The sequence below is a fragment of the Diabrotica virgifera genome, chromosome 2 (genome assembly GCF_917563875.1).
Source record: "Diabrotica virgifera virgifera chromosome 2, PGI_DIABVI_V3a".
NCBI lineage: Eukaryota > Metazoa > Arthropoda > Insecta > Coleoptera > Chrysomelidae > Diabrotica > Diabrotica virgifera.
The window spans coordinates 131,271,721-131,293,291 of NC_065444.1; the positions used below are offsets into that span (position 1 = coordinate 131,271,721).

At 31.9% G+C, this 21,571-nt stretch overlaps 1 protein-coding gene across 1 annotated transcript in view; it reads right to left on the reverse strand.

Moving 5' to 3' along the window:
* Positions 1 to 14,330: 14,330 nt before the first annotated feature.
* Positions 14,331 to 21,571, reverse strand: part of LOC114327480 (large neutral amino acids transporter small subunit 1) — a 221,749-nt gene continuing 214,508 nt past the window's right edge. The window contains exons 8-9 of the mRNA XM_050643994.1: positions 17,442 to 17,601; positions 14,331 to 15,285 (exon numbers count right to left, since the gene is read on the reverse strand). Coding sequence (XP_050499951.1) covers positions 15,128 to 15,285; positions 17,442 to 17,601 — 318 coding nt within the window. The 3' untranslated portion in view covers positions 14,331 to 15,127. The remainder of the gene's footprint in view (positions 15,286 to 17,441; positions 17,602 to 21,571) is intronic.

Genomic DNA, 21,571 nt, shown 5'->3' on the forward strand with positions numbered 1-21,571 from the left:
CCCTTTAATTACTTAAACGTTTTATTTGCAACTCTCATTATATTTTCGTTTCCAGTTCGTCATTATTTTTAACCCATTCGTTGCTTATCGAACAAGATGGAACTCGGCTAGGAGCCATTTTGTTGAACGGCATCTGAAAGAAGAAACCATATCACTCGATGGCGTGTGAACGGCACCTGACTGAAGTAACCATATCACGCGCTGGCGCGTGGTCAGCAGCGAATGGGTTAAAGAAAGTCAAAAAGTATAGGATATAGAATGGGAGAAAACAGAACATTAAGAATATCAAGAGGCAGATCGCGAAAGCGGCAATAGGACGCTCGCGGAAAAGGTGGTCCAACATCAGTTTAGGCCTATCAATAAAGCACGAAGCAAAAGAAGATTTATAACTCGTTTGATTACTTGTGATTTGCGATATCGGTGACAAGACCTTGGGCAATGGTCCAAACCAATTCTATTCCAACCAATACTATATTTATGCATAAGACACTTTTAGTTTAAAATTAGCCAAAACTGGATCAGGGCAACGAATAAATAAATACTTAAGATGAAGTAAGCGCGTCGAAAGTAAAATGGTATACAATTTTTATTAAATTTGCTTTTTAAAACATCCATATGAATTTATAAATTCAAATCCTTTTCAGTCCTATCGGACCCTCATCAGTGAAAAAGGTCTATGTATCCAGTAAACGGAACTAGCCACAGAATGGGGCCAAATGACCATTAAATTATATAATTAAAGTTTTAAAAATTATTGACATTATGACACTAGGTCAATGTTAAAAGATAACATTTTGTTAAAGGGGACATACAGATCCCCGCTCGAAAACATGAAAGCAATCCAGTGAGAGGTTACGACTAGCCAAAAGTATATAGCCAACTACTGGGATTCTTGTTTTAAAATTTTATATGAAAAAATACTATTGATTTTTCTTTTAATAATTATATTTTAAAGAATATCACAAGTCACCGTTGTTCTGAAATAAAAAACTTAGGGATTAGTAGGTACTACGAAGAGGATGACAAAGATAATAAACATTCTCAACGTAGATGGTGCGTACATACTCTTTTCAAAAATTCAATTTATTTTGTACATACATTATAATTTGGAATTGAATTATAATACTGGTTATAACATGCATGCTTTATATGCACATACAATTTTTTAAAGTGAAAATAAAAATAAAATTTTAGACACCATTGTTACCGTACATGATTAGGTATTATTTTTTGTGCAAATTCAGTAAATTGACTAAAATTATTATTGTCGAATTGTGTACAGTGTAGCTTTTAATGAGATATGTAACAATAAAAATTAGGACACTGTTGTTACTTTGACGATGATTTCAACTTTATAGTAATTTTTGGTTGATCATTATTATTACACTTTATAAATTATTAAAATTAAAGCCTAATCTATTTCAATCACAAATTAGAACAAATTATGAGATACACTCTCATTCATGTAAGCCATGTATGGTAATCAAACACGTAAACTAATAATTGACGAGAATATAGTTAGAAAGTATGAGGAAATTCATTAACGTAGATTTGTTACTGACTAAGTAGTAGACAAGGTCAGCGAGGAAATCCAAAGAAGAATAGCGCTTGCCAATAAGTGTTGGCCTCATGGGAAGACATAATGGACTCAAAACTTCCAAGAAAAATTAAACTGACCGTGTGTAGAACACTAATAAGACCAATTTTAATATACGGAGCTGAAACGTGGTCGCACTCACATAAACGAGTGTATCTGTGAACAGGTTTGACGACTTATGAAGATGGAAAGAAACCGCTATATTATATCTTACCGCACGAATAGATTTTATCATCATCATCTTTGACTAGACAATTCTGTAGACGACGCCATTCTGTTCGGTTTCTGGCAACCTGTTGCCATCTTCTGATTTTTAATATCTCTAAGTCAGTCTCAACTCTATTTATTTAACTACCTAAAGTAATTCGGGCTCGGCCTCTGCTATTTCTTCCTACAGGTGTTTCTGTGTTTAGCTTTTTAGCAATCTTGTTGTTTGGCACTCGTATTATGTGTTCAGCCCACCTAAGTCACTGTGTTTTAATGAACGTTACAACGTCTGGTTCATTAAAGAGTTAAAATTAAGTCTTTGGTTCTAGTAGCGTTAAGGAACATGACGTGGCATCCTTAATGGCGTTATTTCAGGTGGACGACCCAAAAATGAAGATAGTTTAAATTTGATGTTCACAGGGAGTGATACTAGAGACTGAATCAGGTAACCGCACCAAGCTAATACCTCTGTCAAAACTTGGTTAACTAGCGAGCATAAACCAGTTAAAACTTTTTCTAGCTTTCTGGATTTTGTTTACTTTCTTAGAGTAGTATAATGTTTCTTTTCTAGGATTTTTTTGTTATACTACTACCATCAAATGGTCAATCCCGATAACTAATAATAGTCATAATTTAAACTGTATTCAGCCTCTTACCCACATTTCGTTTTAGATAAATTATTGTTAATTATTTTATTGTTTTGTACTTTGTGACATTTTTGTGAGATTGCAATTGAAATAGATTTATATTGCAGGAATTTTGGTCAATGCTACACCATTTACTAAAATGTTTATTTTAATTTTTTTTTCTAAAAGTTTAGGGTACTTAAAGATATATACTGAATTGTTGAGAACAGTGTATAAATAATGTATTCTAGAAATTGAGCAGAATAATATTTGGCATGCGTTTGTATAAAACACTAGAATATTGATAGTGGAATCAAAATTATAAGACTGCAAAAAAGGTAGGTAATGAAAATTAATTACGATTTAAAAAAAAATAATAAATTTTTTTAATACAAAATTCATTATTATTTATTTTTTATTGCTTTGTAATAAAAAAAGAACACAAAAGTTATTCTGACTTCTACCTCATTTTATTAGCTCTGATTGTAGATGATGTAATTCTATTTCTAAAAATACTATGAAAATATTCAATTTTTTTATAACGTGTCTGTTGTGATGTGTTGTAGGTAGACTGCATGAAAAACATATTTTTTGGGAATGGCCTGAGAAAAAATCATACTGCTTGACTTTGATTGGGTAGGATTTCTGCGGTAAGATTATTTCAGTAATAGGAGAAACTTACTTCTTTTTGCTTTTAAAGTGGATGTTTATATTATGTAATAATTTCACAAATTTCTCACAATCAAACGTTTCATTTTTGTGATAAAGCATTACTCTGTTAATTTTTACTAAAATTGGTGAAGATGGGCCTAGTGTGGGTAACTATCCCAATATTTAAAATAATAATTTTTTAAGTAGATGTGAGTTGCACAAAACTTATTACATATACGTAGGTGGTCACAGAAGGTGATTAAATCCGACGGAATCCCAATGAAATATGTTATTTACGCAAATCTGACATTGGTTAACAAAAATGTTGGTCCGGTTTACGGTATTATTATTATCTAACGTATCGAGATAATTATTTATTATTCATATTTTCGAAAAAACATATAACTGTAAGAAATTGACAAAAAAATTAAAATCGAACGTAAGTAGCAAATTTATTTTATTTGTTGATATCCTTCAATTATTATATTATCTTTCATTCAGTATACGTCTTTAAAACACGACAGGCGTCATATAATCAAACAAAAATATACAAAAATGTTAAAATTCTATATATATGTACATATAACTAAATTAGGAGCCAATTTGCCTAGTCTTTTGCCTTACAACCGATTTATTTTTTTTATTTAATTCTGATTTTACAAAATATCTAATACATACTTACTTAAAAAAGCGTTTTATTTAGTGTAAAGAACACAAATTTTACAAAATACTTAAAATATCTACAAAAGCAGCTCATTTCGGGGGGATAAAAATATATACATGAATTGAAATAGATTAAATTAATCTATATTAAGATTGTTCACAAACACAGAGCGCTATGGTAAACACATCAAAAATACCTATAATTCCCTATAAATTATAGGGGATACAAGTCTTTTCCTCATATATAAATCAATTTGATTGGAATTGGATTTTAAAAAGGGTCACTATTATACGCCCGATGGTCAGCAGTGACCAAATCATCTAAATTCAAAATAATAGAATAAACGTTAAAAAGAATACACAAACAAAAAATTGACACGGTTAACTTAAGGGGAACGGAGCAAAAAGCAAAATTTTGACGCGTGTCAAACTTTTCAATGTGTTTTAAATGAATTCATTTTGTTCGAATCCTAAGAAAACTAATAAGTATTTTTTAAAAATTTAAACGCAGAATGAAAGACTACTTTATTATCGAGGGCCGAAAGTCCCTTTCGAAAGATAAAAAGTTTCTTTTAAATAAAATATTTGCAATTAAAAATCACACTAAATTTTCTCTTATATTTTCACCCCTGCAACTTAATCAAATAAACATTATAGAAGTTTTTAGGGACATTCCGCCCTCGGTAATAATGTAATCTTTCATTCTGCGTTTAAAATTTTTAAAAATATTTATTAGTTTTCTCAGGATTCGAAAAGATTTAATACATTTAAAACACATTGAAAATTTTGACATGCGTCAAAATTTTGCATTTTGCTTCGGTCCCCTTAACATTGGATATAAAATATAAAAATCTAAACAAAACATATTCCAAATTTAATTATCAATTCTGTTTTGGAGTAATAAGGTCCAGTATTGGGCCAGAAAAACTTGTAAACCTTGTATACCCTATTCCACGAACATACGCCTGTTTTGGATTACTTCGACAACGAATATTTTACTGTGCAAAATAAGAAGAACGAAAGTAAATTGCAAATTACATTGTTGTTTATTGGAATAATTATTAGCGCCATTTACTTTCGGACTTCTTATGTTGCACAGTAAAATATTCGTTATCGAAGTAATCCAAAACAGGCGTATGTTCGTGGAATGGCCCATATTGGTGAGTATCAATATTACACAGAGGAGGGATGATCTATCTCTGGAGCATTGTCCATACATGCTGGATAAGATCAAGGTCCTGCGACTGAGTAGGCAATGCACAAGGGTAATACATTCATTCATCTGTCTAATTATACTGTATTAATTTTTTTTATAACAATATTAGTCCAGAAAGCCACTGCGCATCCGCTAGGAAAAATATTCTAATTCGGATTTTTTGCACAATCTTACTCAAAAAGGACTCCTTTTAACAAATTTACATGTTGCCAGGACCAAAAGGAGGTCAAAAATTTTTTAAACGTTTTTTTTTTGTTTTTTTCCTAAAATTATTTTTTTTTGCATGGAAAAAAGATCTTTTAGGTTTTTTGGATCATTCCAAACAGAAAAGGTCTTTAGTGGCTTTTCTCTAAAAATGATATTTTTTGACATATAAGCGATTAAAAATTGAAAAATTGCGAAATCGGCCATTTTTAACCCTCAAAAACTATGTGAAAAACTAAAAATTTTAATGTTGCCAAGGTAGGTAGATATTCTTTAAACATCGATTGATGAAATCCCGAACAGTTTTTTGCAATACAATATTCAAAACTCCTTTGTTTTTTAATTGCTAATCAAGCGTGCGCGACACTATTTTCCACCGACAGTATGGTGCAAATGAAAGGAATAAATTCGTTATTTCGTAAACCGGCGACTTTAAGGAAAAATCCCGAAACAGGTCGATTTTTATTTTTAAGTTATGATATTGTGGCATATATGGTATACTAGTGACATCCGTCTGGGCGTGATGACGTAATCGATAATTTTTTTAAATGAGAATAGGGGTCGTGTGGTAGCTCATTTGAAAGGTTCTTCAATTCTCTATTCAGTAATGTAAACATTTACATAATTATTTATACAGTGTGTCCTTCTACTTCTTTTTTTGTCAAATAATTTAATTTAATAAAAAATTTTTGGACACCCTTCATAAATAATTATGTAAATGTTTATATTACTGAATAGAGAATTGAAGAAACTTTCAAATGAGCTAGCACACGACCCCTATTCTCGTTTAAAAAAATCATCGATTACGTCATCACGTCCAGATGGATGATGTCACTAGTATACCATATATGCCACAATATCATAACTTAAAAATAAAAATCGACCTGTTTCGGGATTTTTCCTTAAAGTCGCCGGTTTACGAAATAACGAATTTATTCCTTTCATTTGCACCATACTGTCGGTGGAAAATAGTGTCGTGCACGCTTGATTAGCAATTAAAAAACAAAGGAGTTTTGAATATTGTATTGCAAAAAACTCTTCGGGATTGTATCAATCGATGTTTAAAGAATATCTGCCTACCTTGGCAACATTCAAATTTTCAGTTTTTCACATAGTTTTTGAGGGTTAAAAATGGCCGATTTCGCAATTTTTCAATTTTTAATCGCTTATATTTCAAAAACTGTCATTTTTAGAGAAAAGTCACTAAAGGCCGTTTCTGTTTGGAATAATCCAAATAACCTACAAAAACTTTTTCCATGCAAAAAAAATAATTTTAGGAAAAAAACAAAAAAAAAAAAACGTTTAAAAAATTTTTGACCACCTTTTGGTCCTGGCAACATGCAAATTTGTTAAAAGGAGTCCTTTTTGAGTAAGATTGTGCAAAAAATCCGAATCAAAATATTTTTCCTAGCGGATGCGCAGTGACTTTCTGGACTATATTGTTATATTACAATTTGAAAGATATGTAGAGCCTATCTTTAAAATTTAAATCACTTTACACTTAACTGAAGAAATCTGAGGCGCTGACGATGCAACTGACATATTAATTTTTTTGTTGAAAATTATTTGAATTAATTGCAGAGTATTTAGCAAAAATAAAGTATAAATTTTTTTTGTGAAAAAGGAGAAATAATGGTAATATTAATTATATATACATTTTTGATGTGTTTATACAGATTGTAAATTTATATCTTAGAGTAAAATATCTTTACGCCAATAGTCTTAAACTTCAATTTCAGGAGATTAGTTAAATATAATAAATACATCTTCAAAACGTCAGTTCAATGTTAAAATCTTCTTAATGTATTACCGAAGAATATCCATCATACGAGTTAATACAGTTTTTATTTAGTCATTTTTTTTTATAACTTTTTGACAAACAGGCGCTTGTTAGCGAATGTTGTTGACCAGTTTTGTTAGGAAATTTCATTATTTATATTTATATCGTTATTTTTAATTATTTGTATATTTTTAGTCAAACAAGCCGCTTATTTGCTGAATGATGTTGATGATTGTTGTTAATACCTTACAGTTTGATAAAAAAATTTAATGTGGTCAATATTGCAACTTTTCATAACTTATTGAACTTTTCAAAATAAATAAACTGAAAATAACAATTTTCTTGAAACATAATATGAGATCGTGTTATGATGAGCAATGGGAAATAGTGTACCCAACAGTGATACTTAAATATTGTCATAAAAACCTTAGGCTGGTTCAGGTTGCTTAATGGATTGGTTCAGAATTAGCACTTTTAGAAAACTTTATAAAATAAATTTAGCTAAAAGGTTAATCTTTAAAAAGCACCTAACTAAAGTTGGTGGAAAGTTAAAGACCATAAACATACAGAAATTCTGTGATTCAATATCGGGAGCATCGGCTTCATACACAATGGTACTCAGTCATATTTTAAAGTCATATCAACGATGACAAAGTTCCAACAAAGAAGGTAGAAAAATACTTAAAATCAGAAAACGATATATACACAATTATATAGAAGACTCAAACAAAAATCCACTTCGCTTTATTAAAATCCATAGCCATAAAAAGCATAGCCAAAAACCACAACCAAGATTGAATTCACCATATTTAACAAGTGTGTTTACGAAAGGTCTGAAGTTCAACCCAATAATGAGTTGTAAGGGTAAGGAAGTAAGGGTAAGGAACTGAAAACCTTCACGGCTTCAGCACGCAAAATATGGTGCATACTAAATATCGTCAAGATTGATCAATCGATACATTAAACTATAACTCACATTGATGCCAGTTTATGTTTAACTAAAAGTTTGTTTAATATCGAATCACTTTTATTTGATATCTTTAAGTGTAAGGAAATGTCCTATCTTTGACCATCTTGTTCTAGGCCTTCACTTTTTCCGTTTTAGATGAGTTATACTCCATGCAATATCTTCTAATTATTTCCCATTTTCCATTCTATCGAAGTGTCTCAACGATTATAGTCTTTGTATTCTTACAAATTTACATATTTTAGCTTCTTTGAATAGTTTGTACAGTTCGTTAGATGTCTTTCTATTTCAAATTTCTTCTGTTAGACGTCCACCAAATATTTTGGCAAGAACTTTCCGTTCCCATCTTCCCAGCATATTCTGAGACGTCTTCAATCTTATCAAACTCTTGGTCTCGACACTGCTTTGTACATTCTTGTCTTAGATCTTTTTATAGCTCTTGTCTCAATTCCACAATCTTCCTCTACTTTTTTATTTATCACCACATTGAAGCTTTTCATAAAAATATAGAAAACTAGTCTATTTAAGAGATTAGGTGAATGAAAAACAAGAACAGAGTTAGAAAATATGCCAAATCGTTTAAATTTACTGTAATTGTCACGGGCTCTAAAAGGTAGTCGCATCACAAAGATTACAACGACCAGACCATAACATGAGAAATATGGAAGACAAACTTTTTTACAGCTTGAAGAATCCCAGACAATGTAATTACTTGCAATACATTAAAATGAAACAACATTTATTTTAAAATATCTTAATAAAAATGACTTGTTAATTTTCCTTAGTGTGAGGTATACTTCTGTATTGAAGTGTAGAGGCTATTAGTTATGTACAAAAATATAATCATATAAAGTTACCTTGTGGATAAATTTACAATCTATTTTTTACATAAATTGTACAACGAATAATTCAACTAACGCAACTTACTATCCCTTGTAGATATTAATAGGCTGTCAAAAATAGCTCAAACATTAAAATTCTGAGGCTTATCGACATTTTCACATAAACTTATGTACATTTCTAATTTTATGCAAGTTCAAACAAGTGATTTTTACAATACAAAAATAAACAAAAACAATAAATATCTTATTTCACTATTATGTGTAGCTTCCAAAATAAAAGAAAATTCATAATCAAGATGACTACCGTTTGGCTACATTCTAAACCTAAAAGTTTGCAAGTATTCCAGAAATTAAATTGTCAGTCTTCCGTATTCTCTGATAAATTCGAGATTATTTTTCAGATATTTTTTTTATCCAAATTTTTATCTTATCAAACACCACAGAAATAAATTTTATGGATTTAAAAAATATTTCTCTTCTTCTAATACAGATGTGGTAGTTGGTATATGGAGCGGATGAGTAAAGCAATAAATTCAGATTATTTATTGCTCAATATGGTCCAAAAATAATTGCAATAAATCATGACCATACTTTATGTCTCTTGTTAATATACGGTACCTAATCCTCATTACTAATAGAATGTAAAACGACAATGTCGTGAGTGATTAAGGTTGTCAAATATTTCGACTCACTTGAAATCATTATATATAATAAAAAATTATTCTTCTTCATGTGTCTTTCCGAATGTTGGCAAGTAACACGGCTATTCTGACTTTGTTTTCGGCAGATCTGAATAGTTCGGCAGATGACAACCCGAACCATTGCCGCAAGTTTTGGAACCACGAGTATCTCGTCCTCTCTGGACCCCTTCTGCTGTCTATTTTCCTTGAATGATTAGTTCTAGTACTCTATATTTATTGTGCCTCATAACGTGGCCAAAATATGCCAACTTTCTTTAATTTATAGTTATGCCTACTAGTCCTGTCGCCAGGGGGGGTACAACGGCCTCGTTAATTCAGATGGACTTACTCAAGTTTTTTTTATGTATTTTGACCCGTAGAACACGAATTTTTTGGGTAACAGTTGATCCGGATGTCGATAAGATTGTTATAGACCAAGAACTTGAGGAATCAAATAACAGCGATTTTTGGCAAAACAAAACACTATTTTGTATTTTTTGGGCCATTTTAAGTAAAAAATATTTCTACAAGTTTTTTCGTAGGATGCACAGTTTTCGAGATAAACGCGGTTGAACTTTAAAAAAATCGAAAAATTGCAATTTTTGAACCCGAATAACTTTTGATTAAAAAATAAAATAGCAAGTCTGCTTACCGCATTTAAAAGTTTAAGTCAAATTATATCGGTTTTGATTATTTCCATTGGTAAAAATTTATTTTTTTATTGTTTAACAAAGCTATAAACACGTAGGGTTTCCCGTGCTTTTACATGTGTTTTAACGCATGTAACGTAGAAATAGTCTTGATTGCACTAGTACCTATTCTACCTACTCGTTCGATTTTAAATGAGAAATCATAGAAACATCACTCACGCACTAGTTGTTTGTAGCTTTGTTTAACAATAACACAATAAATTTTTAGCAATGCAAATAATCAAAACCGACATAATTTGACTTGAACTTTCAAAGGCGCTAAGCAGAATTGCTATTTTATTTTTTAATCAAAAGTTATTCGGGTTTAAAAATTGCAGTTTTTCGATTTTTTGAAAGTTCAACCGCGTTTATCTCGAAAACTGTGCATCCTACTAAAAAACTTGTAGAAATATTTTTTGCTTAAAATGACCCAAAAAATACAAAATATTGTTTTGTTTTGCCAAAAATCGCTGTTATTTGATTCCTCAAGTTCTTGGTCTATAACAATCTTATCGACATCCGGATCAACTGTTACCCAAAAAATTCGTGTTCTACGGGTCAAAATACATAAAAAAAACTTGGGTAAGTCCATCTGAATTAACGAGGCCGTTGTACCCCCCCTGGCGACAGGACTATACCTCTCTCGCCTTACCTATCCGGCGTAGTACCTCCTCGTTGGCCACAAAAAGTTATTAAAATGTGAAAACTTGACTTTCAAACCACTGCACTGGTTTAAAGCTCCCCAAAGCAAATATAAGCCAGTATACTTGATTGTAGACTGATCAAATGCAACCTGTACAAGCTCGGTTCAGAAATTGATGGTGCCAGCTTCTCTATTTGTCTTGCATCTTGTGAGGTCATTGCTCTCCAGAAATCATGAGTCTTAACTAGGGGAGGGGGCAAAATTAGACAAGTAATTATATTGATTCGTCTGATCATTGGGGTTTTCAGCATTGGCAGATTAAAAGATGTTTGTTCAAAATTTGCCTTCAGTATTTTTATTTAATTACGTCCTGTTATAATATGTAACAAATTATCGGTAATATTGTTGATTTAAAGTGCTATGTTGACTGTTTAATTTTTATCAATGCCGCGGCAATGATAAAAATTAGGCCACAGCATTGATAAAAATTATGCCAAACATTGGCTGTTCAAGTGCACCTAAAAGAAGAATGAACCTCCAGGTTATACAATCTACCCTCTTATACGGCGCCCCCATATCGTTCAAAGCTTTGAGAATGCCTAAATAGTATAAAAAACTGCTTACCAAAGCACAAAGAAAGCTCCACCTAAAGGTAACAAGCGCGTAGCGAATTACTACGACTGCCCTACAGGTCATAACCGATAAACCGATACATCCTCCATTCAGAGAGCTGGGCACTTTATTACCACCTGGGCATTCTGAATAGTTACGTCCCCGTTTCTCAAGCTGGGTACTCACTTGAGCATGAATACGCATGAGGCAAGCCGAGGCCGCAGGGAATGCCTCGAGTCGGGAAAAATGTATGAGGACACGCATCCCGCACGAGGCTTGCCACAGCAGTGATCCATTTATTCGTCCTGAGGCAGCGAATATGTCGAATGAACAATTATTATTATTATAATAATAGCTAGGGTTACGAGAATTCCCTAGTATTTCCATATTTTTGTATTTATCAATAAGTTCTAAACACAACTCTTGGCTCCATTCCATTTTTTATAGGTAGATTTATAAATTTGCCTTAAATTTTTAAGTGTATAACTTTCCAAAAGAATGAATATTTCAAGATAAATAAAATTCAATAAAATCCAAATCTTTTAACACCCTTTTGTATTATATAGCTACATTCATTGCTTGCACGGTCTGTTTAAAAATGTATAAATATGAATCGAAACGCAACCACATGTTGAAAAATACTTAAAAACCGTCCACTCTAAGGCACGAATCCCTTTGATGGACCGACAACAAATGGATAGCTCCGAGGCGTGCGGCGAACGATTTGAGCATATTTGCGGATGACGTCCTCACTGACTGCCTCGTACGGCCTCGGCTTGCCTCATGCGCGTTCGTGCTCAAATGAGTACCCAGCTTTAGAGCTCTCACTTGAGCGATACGAAGAATTTTTAATACTTGATCCGCGATATTAGTGTTGATTAAAGTTTACATAGGTTAATATTTTATTTTTTTTTGGTATAAGATTATGTAAATAAATATATAACCGCGCCCGTTGGTGATTTTAAGCCGCGTCCTGACTGGTAAAAATTTGTGACGAACCAGCTGTTCGTCGCAAATATTTGCGTGCTTGAGGTAAGTTGTGCTAATGTGGACGTGCTCGTCGCATAAATCGGACGCAAGAATTTTCAACGCACACTCTCCATCGGTTGTCGGTTTTTGGCGAAGATCAAAGGATTTGCGTCGCATACGGTTTGCAGTGTGAACGCTTTTTTTGTAACAGTGTGTGTTTTTAAATTACAACATCGATTGGGATAATCGTGTGGACTCATCCATCATAAATAACGATTTAACAATGAAAAGAAAGTGAAAATATATTTACAGCGAACTCATCGCAAACTCATCACGATCCATGGAAAGCGACGAACCAACACTTGTTCGAAGTTGATATAAATGATTAATTTAATTTGTAATTTGGGTATTGATTACATTGCGCTTCTCACGTTTCTTATCTCTTTCAAGTCAGGAAGGAACACGTCATTCACACAATCTCGATGCGACGACACCTACAGACAATATCGCTGCGTACGCCGTCCAAATTTCGAATACCCTTTGTGTTCGTCCTAAAAACTGATAGGATGTTGTTCGCGACGAGAGACAAACGAACAGCTCACAGGCGGTTCGTCCCGCCGAACAAATTATACGAATATAGAGTTCGCAAACTGCTCGGCTCGAATACGTGTACCGACGTTTATGTGCGGCTTACTCAAAGGTTCGATCAGAAAATAAGGTGAACAAAAAGATACGGCGATATTGAATCAAGCATTTATATCAACAAAGAACTTTGGAAGACAGTTCCCAGATAGTAAATATATTGTCGCTTGATAAAAGCACCAGTCATTAAACTTAATATTTTTTGTTTTGCTTGTGCACTGTCAACATCAAAAAATCTTCAATTTCTTCCCAAACTGATTTATTTTTGTTGTAATGAAATTTCTTTTTTGGATCCTATAGATTAGGATGTTTAGGATTAATAGTAAAACATCTTCCCTGGATAAATCCATAATAATACTTATTATCCGTCTACTTTAAATACACAAAAATTATTCCCTTATTTACTCCACACAACCTGAGCAGACGCGCACAACGAACGATAAACAAATTTTTGGATGGTCGAGCAGTTAACCATTAGTTTAATACGCACGTAAGAATTTACCAATGAGAACGCGGCTTTACTTGTGGTACAAATATTTGAATAAATTGGTGTGCAAATCTGAATATACCGGGTGGTGAATTGGAAAACGGGCCATAGGAAACTCAATGTAAAATTCTAAACTGTTGAATTCCTGCTTCCCTAATTATTTTACATCAAAAGATATTAGAAACTATTTGTAGAGGATTGAAATCTGTATTAAAAACAACTGTTAAAATTGTTCTACGAATTAAACATATTTCAAAATTTGTAAAAATGTAATAAATTTTTCGGTTTTTTAGCCCAAAATTAGGCCACACACAGTGCAACAATGTGCCACAATGAAGTTATTATTTTCACATTTTTGAACTGTCAATATTTTATTTTACCATTTATTGTTTTTGTTTAAAAACAATACAGTTGATAAGATACCCTCAGTTGCGGATAAAGTACTAATAATAAAGATTTTTTATTCATTCAATGGTGTGAGCACTGTCAGTTAAATAGTACCTAAACCTAACGTGTGGCCTAACTTTTACACACATACCTAATATGGCAAATAAATCATATTTTTCAAAATTTTTGGAATGCATTTAAATCGTAGAACAATTTTAACTTTTGATTTTAATACAGATTTCAATTCTCTACAAATATCACCTCATGACTTTTGATGTAAAATAATTAGGGAAGCAGAAATTCAACAGTTTAGAATTTTACATTGAGTTTCCTATGGCCCATTTTACGATTCACCACCCGGTATGTGTTAAGACAATTTTTTTTGTTAAATAGTGAAAAAATCAGAACAAAAATGCCAATAAAAACTTTTAAATGTTCATAAAAAATTTTTCGGTTTCACCAATCAAAAAAATTAATGAATAGTTAGTTATTCACCGAATAAAATTTATGAGTCGATTAACTTGTCAATGTATTCGAAGAGTAAATACTTATTTGATAAATAAATAAAATGTTGTTTGACATTAGTGAAATGTAGATGTGTTAGTTTATTGGTCGAACAACTTTATTCATCGAATAAACTACTATTTATCGTTGGTAAAACCGGCCATTAGGAGTAGAAGTATAGATCGAGGTTTTGCTTAGGATATACTCATCTCAATTACAATGGACAAACTATTGTTACAGTTTCTTTGAATACTTGAAGACATTTAGGCAGCTACTTTAGAATATTCTTTGACTCTACCTGACCTAAAATTCAATTTTTGGCAGTAAGGTCATTAAGGCAGCTTAGTCTTTAAAATAAAATCATTATACCGTTGTGTTTATGTTAAAACAGATATGCCATTCTGATCATGCTATTCCTTTAAAGAAAACTAAAACAATAAATATTTTTCGTCCGTGTTGCGTATAAGAATGTTTTGACGACAAAAGTTATAGACATTTTCAAAGATTTCAGATGGATACCATTGCCCTAAATAATTAGGTAGTTTAATTAAGCCTAATAATACCTTTTATAATAATTTTACAATAATATACATCCGACAATGGCCTACTAAGAACACAAAATACTATCTTTTGGTTCCTTACTTTTGATTTTCTAAATATTTTCTATACGGATCTATCACAATGGGCTTATGTAGGCAAGTCATAATTTAATTGAATTTTAATGTCTTCAAAACATTCTTATGTTATAATCGATATGTCATTTATAGTTTCACAGCTTTTGCTTTACCAACAACAACAAATATTTTTTGAAGGAACACCGTAGCGCCGTTCGAGCCTCTTTGGAACCATTCTGGTTTTTTCCAGTACACAAATACGAAATAAACGGGAATAGACGAAAGAATCATCAATAGTCCCATACCTGAAATTAAGAACAGTTAAATAATAACTTAATTTATTGCTTAAATATCTTAAATTTTTTAACATTTCTACAATACTTAATGCCTATACAATATTGAAATACCAAATAATATATGTATCCATAATCTTCTTCATCTTTTGGCATCATAACCCTGGATGGGTCTTTGCCTGTCTGGCTATGTCCTTCCATTCAGATCTCTTTTGTGTCCTTCTCCTCCATTGTTTTATATTCATGATTTTCAGGTCGTCTTCCACATCATCCAATCATCTCGTTCTGGGCATTCCTTTTTTTCGCCTTCCTATCGACTTACCAACTACAAGGTATTCAGTTTTCTCCATGCTCATTTCCAAACCCCATTTTCGGTACTCTTCTTTCAATTTTCTAATCATGTAACTGGCGTCATCTTTATCAGCAGCAATCACAACTTGGTCGTCAGCAAATAGCAACGTATACAAATAAGAATCTCCTACTGGTATCCCCATTGTTTGGCATTTCCTAGTCCAATATCTTAACACATGTGTAAGGTAAATTTTAAATAAAGTGGACGACAGACAGCATCCCTGCAAAAGGCCTTTCGAAGTTTCAAAGGTATTTGAAAGTTTCGTTCCAATTTTAATTGCTGTTGTTGCATTAGCATAGAGATATTTTATTGTTTGGATGTATTTTCTATTTGAAGTGGTTTGTTGTAATACCTCAAACATTTTTTCTCTGGGAACGGTATCGTATGCTTTTTTAAGTCTACAAATACCATGTGAGTTTCTAGATTTCTAGCAGAACGTTTTTCTAGTAGTTGTCTTATGCAGAAAATGTTATCGGTGCATGATCTACCTGCCCTAAATCCACTTTGTTTTTCGGAATCTTGCCACTCCTTTTCTATCCGTTTCTTTATTATTCGTCCCTACAGTCTTACAACTGAGCTGGTTACACTAATGCCTCTGTAATTATTACAATTTTTCCTACCACCCTTTTTGTATATAGGGGTAGGTTTATCCACTCAGAGGGCACGCCACTACTGCCTGAATGGCATCCGTTGAATATTTCAACTAAAATTTCTTTTGACTGTGTCATGCTGTGCATAATGAGTTCAATTGGAATACCTCCGGGACCAGGAGGTTTATTGTTTTTCATTTCTCTTAACGTTAGTTCTAGTTCTTAAATTGTTATATCTTTTAGTTGTTTCAGGTTGTTTGGGGCGATGATGGTTTGCCTTACATATTCCTGTCTACTCTCTTGCAATAGGTTTCTAAAGTATGTTTCCCACTCGTTTATATTTATAAGGGATATCTGGCATCTTTCTTGTACGTTTTGTCTTGTATTTGATATTGTTCTCCAAGCTTCTCTGCTTTTTGTTCCTCTCATAAGAGTGTCTATTTCTTCACATTTCTTCAGCCACATATTTTCTTTGGTTTTAATCACTTCTTTTTTTGTTTCCATTCTTATTCTTGCATAGGTTTTTCGGTCTTCTGAGCAATTGGTACTGAGCCATTTTTGATATGCTTCTTTTCTTTCCCTCGTCTTTTTTAAAGAATATGTAAACCAAGGGTGATGAGTGTTATTTGAGGATTTTTCCCCTAACGCTTCGAATGCAGCTTCATATTTTCTTTGTGGTTTTTGTATCTTCTTTGTCTATGTCCCACTCCCAGCCATGACAGTCTTTGAATTTTCATAAATCTTACAATACGTTATATGAGAAACGACGAGGTTTATGAACTGAATCAAGGGTATGTATACCATAATAGTAACATAATATATACCATAATATGGTTTTTGTTACTTTTGGATGAGCATAGTGCCTACTATAGAACCTCATTTAGGTTGAAACCCCGTTTCATTAGGTATGCAAATCTTTCCTAACTGCACAACGTTTTTTGGTACTAGTGGGGATTCGTTAGTGTTTTTATGACTAGTTTCATAATTTTTATTGATAAAGCTGCACTGTTCTCTCCTTTCTCTCTATGGTTTATTTATTATTGATTTTTGCTATATGGTCCGCCAAATTTCACTTTAGCCATGATATGCGCTCTATTACATATCTTTTTAAAGTTCAACATGTTGCGTTCGTATTTTCATGTTTCTATACATTTAATACAAATTATATAAAAAATACAAAGAAGAAAAATATGTATAAGGAAAACAATATAGAAAATAAATATTACCTGTTTCATATGGACTTGCAGCCATTGGTACAGCTGTGACAAAAATTGTGCAGGCCAAATACAGGATAGGCCAAATAAGGTTTACTTTTATAGGTCTGTTAAGATCTGGCTGTTTCCATCTCAGCCATGGAAGACATAAAACTGCTGCTCCAATACTCAGCTAAAAAAGAAATTATTCTTCTTGAGTTTTAGACAAATATTTAAATATGTGCTTGGGAGTCTCGATAGTTAATAGTAAAATAAATCAAATTTACAATGGAAAACAACAATTCCCTTCATTCTTTTGATGTGTCAATCACAAAAAGAAGATGATACATTGAAAACAAAAATCAAACTGAATGTAACGTAATATACGGAATTTGTCTATTTTCTACTACAACTACTATAGACCAGGGCGCATCTGTAAAAATATTAGTAAATTTGGACGTTGAGAGGTGACTCAATTTTTTTTGCAGAAATTGCTTGAAAATAACTCAAATAATAATATTTGAGTTATCCTCCCTCTCAAAAAGGTCCGGAACATTGTTTAAATAATCAAAATGTCAAAAAATGAAGGAAAAATTCGATTTTTTTCTTCGTTTTTTGATTATAACTTTAAAAGTATTCATTTCCGAGAAAAGTTGTACTGACATAAAAGTTGCGTATTAATAATTAAATTTCCTACAATATAGAATTGGCTAAAAATTTAAAAAATAGTCACCCTTGTTGCAAAATAGCAATAATTGCGAAAAAACCATACAAAAACAAGTATTCGCATTTTACGTTTTTCAACCATTTATGCTACACTTAGAACCTTCATATTTCACCCAAAAAAACTTTATGATGCAGTAAAACAATACTGTAAATTTCATTAAGATCAGTTCAATAGATGTTGCAAAATAAGTTTTGAAATCCAGCTTTCGCAAAAAAATTCATTTTTTCAAAATGTCACAGGACTGAAAATAAAGCAGATAGCAAGTTGAAATTTTTTTTTTGCGTATAGAAGTGTACTGAACCTTTCATTTGCAATTTGCAAAATTAAAATCGATTAACTACCACGGCGTCAGGAATTTTTTTAAATAAACATTAATTATTGGTGCTACGCGCAGGTCAGCGGATAATTTGCTCTGATTGGGCATTCCAATGACCTTTGATAATGATTGATACATTTTAATTTTTATTACATTTCGATATAAATAAATAAATTAGTTTATTGCAAAATAAAAACACATACTCTATCCTTTGAAATAACATTTTTTTAGCAAAAACTTTCTTTGTTCATATATTTTAACTTAGAGAATAAAAGTTTATTATTTTTAAACATATGCAATTGTTTAAACAATATTTCACAAACAATAATAATTTTTTTTTAACTCCTTTATTCTGCAATCTATCAGTAATGACAATAAGCGGCTTTGTTGATAAATGATTATGACATGTACAGGATGCTCCATTAAGCACCCTGTTTTATAATGTAGCTATTGCTAACTTTGTTGCATTACCTCTAATATTTACAATATGTAGATACAATACAAAGATATGTACATTACTAATAACTTAAACCTATTAATTAAGTCTCTTGGTTTGAATTTTTTTAATCTTCTTTCTTCATGTTCATGTAAGTCTTCAAACATAATAAAATTAGTTTGATTTTTGTGAAATTAAAATATTAAATTACAACAAAATATAGAGTAAGAAAATAATATATTAGATAAAGATTGAAAGAAATTTTGGTGGAAATCAACTTGTGTGAATCGAACACCGCTGTCCTGCGCGTAGCACCAAAAATTAATGTTTATTAAAAAATTTCCTGACGCCGCGTGGTAATTAATCGATTTTAATTTTGCAAATTGCAAATGAAAGGTACAGTACACTTCTATAAGCAAAAAAAATCAACTTGCTATCTGCTTTATTTTCAGTCCTGCAACATTTAAAAAAATGATTTTTTTTTGCGAAAGCTGGATTGCAAAATTTATTTTGCAAAATTTATTCAACCGATTTTAATGAAATTTACAGTGTTATTTTACTATATCATAAAGTTTTTCTAGGTAAAATATGAAGGTCCTGAGAGTAGCATAAATGGTCGAAAAACGTAAAATGCGAATACTTGTTTTTGTATGGTTTTTTTTCGAAATTATTGCTATTTTGCAACAAGGGTGGCTATATTTTAAATTTTTTACCAATTTTATATTGTAGGAAATTTAATTACGCAACTTTTATGTCAGTACAACTTTTCTCAGAAATGAATACTTTTAAAGTTATAATCAAAAAACCAATAAAAAAATCGAATTTTTCCTTCATATTTTGACATTTTGATTATTTAAACAATGTTCCGGACCATTTTGAGTGGATGGATAACTCAAATATTATTTTAAGTTATTTTTAAGCAATTTCTGCAAAAAAATTTGAGTCACCTCTCAACGTCTATCTCAAAACAGATGCGCCCTGGACTATACAGTGATATATTTCACCATTATATACATTGTAGATAATGATTTTTTACAAAAAAGATTTTGGATTAGTCATAGGTTCTTCATTATCTCTATTATTAGCAAATATTTTCATGTAGCAAATCGATAAGAAGATTGTGCTTAAACATGACCAAAAACTCACAGTATGGTGCAGATACTCACAAAACACTCACAAAAAGTAATTCAAAGATGAAACAATACCCTAAAAAGCTTAGAAAAATTAAAAAGGATAGCAAATAGGTATATCACAAAACATTCAAAACAACCAACACACTGAAACCTATCCTGTCCAAAACTAAATCTAACAACACACAAGAGAAATCAAATAGTTGCCTCTATAGTTGCTTACTAGGAATAGGGATGATCACAAGCTCGAGCTAGCTCGGCTCGGCTCGATTGACGAGGCGAGGTTCGAGCCGCATCAAATGTTTTTCAAGCCGAGCCGAGCTGAATTCGAAACGAGCCGAGCTTTACTTAACGAGCTTGTCAATATTTTAGCTAATACTCTAATACTTTTTCTAATTCATTTATTTCTGCTACGACGGATACTTTTGTTTGAGAATAAATAATTCAGACTACAAATATGTATTTTCAATATACAGTGTGTCCGTAAACTATGGAATAAATTCCAGCCGAGCCGACAGCACGAACTCAACCTGCAGCTCGAAGTTCAAGCTAAGCTTCTATCTCGAGCTCGGCTTGAAATTTCGAGCTGAGCTTAAGCTTGTCAAAAGCTCGGCTCGGCTCGAGTCCATCCCTAACTAGGAGGCAGGATAAAGATCATGAATCATACATCAAAAATAGAGATTTGACAAATCCAGGTGTGCAAACATATCTGGGACAACGGAAGTACAACAGAGTACAACGGAAAAATGCATCTATAATAATGACAGAAACAGACATGAAAAATAGAAAAATCAAGGAAGCAGCTCTCATCCTACTCAATGAAGAAAAAGGTGTAGCAAAACCATCAGCAGACTGTAGTAGGCTATGGTTGCCAATACCAAAAGAAAAAGTCCGCAACAAGAATATACCAACATTAGCGGATTAGTAGAAAGTCGTTGACACATCATCTACAATTATAAATAGACACACCTAAACTTATATGGAATCATCTTATATTTCGTACTATTTCGTGCGAATTTAAAAAAAAAAACGAACACACGAAGTCAAACAATATTTAGTTTAAAGCAATTTAATAACAAATACATAACAATTAAATAAAACAAAGTATTTAACAAACAAATTGAAAGTAGTTGTTTTAAAGTCAATAGCATACAAAATTTCAATGTAAAACGAATAATGTATAAATTGTTTTTATTTATTTTTTTTTGTATTTTGTGGTAGTTAGTGTTATCACCTCTAGTCCTTATGCAAGCTTCAGTTTGTGTGGGCACTAGGGTGGGCCGAAACTGGACTTCAGAAAAAAAACGAATCAAACAGGAACGCAATACCCGTAAAAAGATGCGTATATGTGTAAAAAATACTTGTGATTTTTTGTTTTATTTTGAAAAAATGTCTTCAGCCCTCTACCAGCCCTTAAGTGACCTTGAAAAATAAATAAATAAATTAGGAACACAATACCGCTCAAAGTTTGTCTTTTACCGTGTATAAATCTTTTGTTTTTTTCTTATTATTTTAAAATGATTTTATCAGCCCTCTACCACCCTCTAACTAAAA